We start from the raw sequence: 4,219 nt of genomic DNA on the forward strand, positions 1-4,219 counted from the left end.
ATAAGTCATGAGTGATTTGATCATAATTCTTATGCCATCATTATGTCTAGCAATTATTGTTGATTTTGTTTGTGTGATGTGTGTAAGAACACTTCTTAAATAAGTGACTTACATACACTTGCAAAGAACATACGTACACACATATGAATGAAATGGATTCAAGTGTCATTTCATTTTAACTCATGCAAATAACTTTCAAGTAACTCTTTTAGTAAGTAAAAGTGTTATTGTTCTTCATCTTGTTATTTCACTTATTATTGGTTGATAAGGACTAGCATCCATTTGGTATTGGAACTTTGCTCAAGTGTGGATTACCGATAGAGGAAGGCTACGTTGGCTTCTTGGTATTCTTAGTATCCGTAACTTCTCAAGTTCAAAGTCTTCAAAGGTTGTAGTCTTTAAACTCACTATTTATTATTTAGTTTTCTTAACAACATGCAATTGGATCCTTGGTGGGGAGTTTTGAAAGGTTTAAATAATTGTTGTACATGCTTCCGCTGCTAAATAGTTTTATGAAATTTCATATAAATCCCTTCAGCGGTATCAGAGCCGCTTTTGCATGTGTTAAGAAACTTATGTTATATACAATAAGAACTTGTTCTTATTATTAGAAATGAACAACTTTTTTTCTAAAAAAGAAAAGTTGTAGATTTCTAAAATGCAACTTGTTTATTTTATTTGCTACAACCATTCCTTTTACATGCATGTATGGTTGTAGAAGTTGCTATATATATAATAGTTGATATATTAAGTTGCATGGTGCATAGAAAGCCTTTAGACCATTTTGTGATGTTTGGTTGTGTTGAAATTCGATTGGGTTGTAAATTATTCTTTCATTTATAATGGTTTGTAATAATTTTATTTTTCATGTTTTGTTTAATTTTGAGATGTAAAAGTATTAGTGTAGACTTGTATATTTTATCTATAAAAATGTAACAAGACATGAAGAAAATTCAAGATGGAGTTCTAAGTAATTTTGGAGCCATTTGCAACACCAAATGTTGACTAGGCAAGTAGGAGCTTCAAGACATCACAATGAAGCATGGATATTTGTTATCTCCTTAGATTGACCCGGTCCCTTCGTTTGGCTCATGAAAACCGATTAGGAAAAGGCTTGGCTATGCACCTATTAATTGTTGTGTTTATGTTTGTATGTTGCATGTTTGAATATAGGATATTTGCATGCTAGAAAATAATTTTTTTTTACAAATCAAACACAAATAAGAGGTTGGTAAATTTATATATAATTTTGAAAATGGTTTTTCGTAAAAGTATAAAATGAGTTTTAACAAAAAGGAGTTTTTACATAAAGCTCAAAGTTAACATTAAAATTATGAATTTTAATAAATTATGAATTTAATAAATTTAAACCAAACTCTTGTATAAAGTTTTAAATAAAATGAGTTTTATTAGAAACTAAAATTGGTCTTAAGTTAGCGAGCTCAATGTATACATATTAATATAGGATATTAGTTTAAAATTGGACACGCCGTGAGTGACTAAAATAGAGATTCTATAAAATCAAGACCAACATATAAAATATGATTTTATCTAAAGTATACGTATAATATATTGTTGAATGCATGCAACAATTATTATACGAAATGTTTTGTCAAATTGAAATAATACAAAACACAAAATCCCTTTTAAAATGTAAGTTTATGCCATCCTTTTTAAGACACTCGCTTGTCATTTGTACGTCGTTGTGGAGAGAGCATCAGCCAACCACCATGGTCGTCTTGTGATTACCGAGATGGTGTTTCGCGATTCCCATGACAGTCTTGGGCTGAACATCATAGTTTTTAAATAGGATAACTTAATTGGTGCTTCTTGTGGAGAGAGCATTAGCCAAACACAAGAGGCCCAAGGCATAGATGGGATTAAACATACCAGTTGACAATTGTTGTTAAAGATCCCATTAAGATATAGAAATTGTATTAGACTTGCAATTGGTAATCGGTACATACCTTGTTAATTTAAACTTAATGGAGAGAGCATCAGCCAACCACTCAAGGTTAAATGTAACTTGAATTCTAGCCTTTAACAAATTAATTTTTCATAAGAAAGTTAGGGTAATTAATTATTAAAGGATCAAATATTAAAATACTAAAAGAACTTTGTTAATTTTGTAGATGTCACCCAATGCAACTACACCCGTTCACCACCTTTCTCTAAGATCTGTCTTAGAGAAGGAAAAACTCAATGATACGAACTTCTTAGACTGGTATCGTAATTTGAGAATTGTTCTCAAAGTCAAAAAGAAATCGTATATACTTGATGGGCCCGTTCTCGAGGAACCCCCTGCTAATGCCACTAAGAGCATCCGAGATGCTTGGACTAAGCACACGGATGACTCCACAGAGGTAGCATGCCTCATGTTAGCCACCATGATTCCAGACTTGCAAAAGGACCTGGAACATATTGATGCCTTTGAGATACTTAAGCAGCTAAAGGAAATGTTCCAACAACAAGCTAGGTAACAACGCTTTGAAACTGTCAGAGCGTTACACGCATGCAAGATGACAGAGGGGACATCTGTAATCTCTTATGTTCTAAAAATGAAGAGCTACATAGATCAACTTGAGAGGCTTGGATCTTCCATTGGTCCTGAGTTGGCAATAGACTTGATCCTCAACTCACTACCAAAGTCATATGACCAGTTCATCTTGAACTACAATATGAACAATTTGGAGAAATATATCTCGGAGTTGCATTTAATGCTTAAGACTGCCGAGAAGAATATTCCATCCAAAACCTCTGAAGTCCTCATGATTCGGGAAGGAAAAATCAAGAAGCCACAAGCCAAAGGCAAAGGTAAAGGCAAACCTAAGAGTCAGGGTAACTACAAAGGCAAAAAGTTTGTCCCAAAGGATTATGTCAAGAAGAAAGAAAAACCTGCCAAAGATGCCACTTGTTTCCATTGTGGAGAAATTGGTCATTGGAAGCGAAACTGCCCGACTTACCTTGCAGAGCTGAAGAAGACAAAGGCTAGCAATGCTAGCACCTCAGGTATCTATATGATAGAACTATTTGCTTTCTCTAGTAATTCATGGGTATTTGATACTGGTTGTGGAACTCACATTTGTAATAATGTGCAGGGACTAAGAAAGATTAAGAAGCTGAAACCAGGCAATTTGGTATTGCATGTTGGCAACGGAGCACATGTTGCGGTGGTAGCAATAGGCACTTATGAACTTTTATTACCAAATGGCCTGTATTTAATATTAAATAATTGTTATTATGTCCCTAGTCTAACTAGGAACATTATTTCAGCTGCACGTTTGTATGAATCTGGATACTCGTATGCTTTTCCTAATGGAAATATTTCAGTTTTCAATAAAGATATTTTTTATTTTGAGGCACGACCTCACAATGGCATATATGAAGTTGACATACAAGATTCATCCAATGATAGTTCTATGTATAACATAAACACCAAAAGATCCAAGCATGACTTGAATCGAACTTATCTATGGCATTGTCGTCTTGGTCACATAAACAAGAAACGCATAACCAAACTCCAATCTGATGGAATTTTAAAATCAACTAACTCTGAGTCATTTGATGTATGTAAATCTTGTTTAAGCGGGAAGATGACAAAGGCACCTTTCTCCGGTTCAGGAGAAAGAGCAAAGGATCTTTTGGGACTTATACATTTCGATGTATGCGGTCCTTTTAGAACTATGTCAAGAAATGGTGAAAGATACTTCATTACATTTACTAATGATTTCAGTAGATTTGGTTATGTTTACTTATTGAAACATAAACATGAGGCATTTGAAACGTTCAAAGTATTTCAAAATGAGGTTCAAAATCAGCTAGGCAAAACGATAAAGGTTCTTCAATCGGATCGAGGAGGTGAGTACTTGTGTCAAGAGTTTGACGACCATCTAAAGAATTGTGGAATTATTTCACAACGCACTCCACTCGGAACACCACAACATAATGGTGTTTCTGAGAGGAGGAATCGAACCCTACTTGATATGGTTCGATCTATGATGAATCATACTTCACTTCCTCCATCTTTCTGGACCTATGCCTTATTATCTGCTACTCGCATACTAAATATGGTACCAACCAAAAAGGTAAATAAGACACCATATGAGTTATGGCATGGAAAGGTTCCAAAAAGTTTGGGGTTGCGAAACTCATGTTCAACAAGAAACTTCCAACAAACTTGATACCAGATCTATCAAATGCATTTTTGTGGGATACCCAA

At 34.2% G+C, this 4,219-nt stretch overlaps 1 protein-coding gene across 1 annotated transcript; it reads left to right on the top strand.

Annotated features, from left to right (window-relative positions):
• Window positions 1–1,985: 1,985 nt before the first annotated feature.
• Window positions 1,986–2,480, top strand: LOC139841826 (uncharacterized). Its single transcript, XM_071832021.1, has 2 exons — window positions 1,986–2,021; window positions 2,133–2,480. Exons 1-2 carry the CDS (start codon window positions 1,986–1,988, stop codon window positions 2,478–2,480), a joined length of 384 nt encoding a protein of 127 aa, XP_071688122.1.
• Window positions 2,481–4,219: the final 1,739 nt, after the last annotated feature.

This window comes from Rutidosis leptorrhynchoides, chromosome 4 (genome assembly GCF_046630445.1).
Source record: "Rutidosis leptorrhynchoides isolate AG116_Rl617_1_P2 chromosome 4, CSIRO_AGI_Rlap_v1, whole genome shotgun sequence".
Lineage (NCBI taxonomy): Eukaryota > Viridiplantae > Streptophyta > Magnoliopsida > Asterales > Asteraceae > Rutidosis > Rutidosis leptorrhynchoides.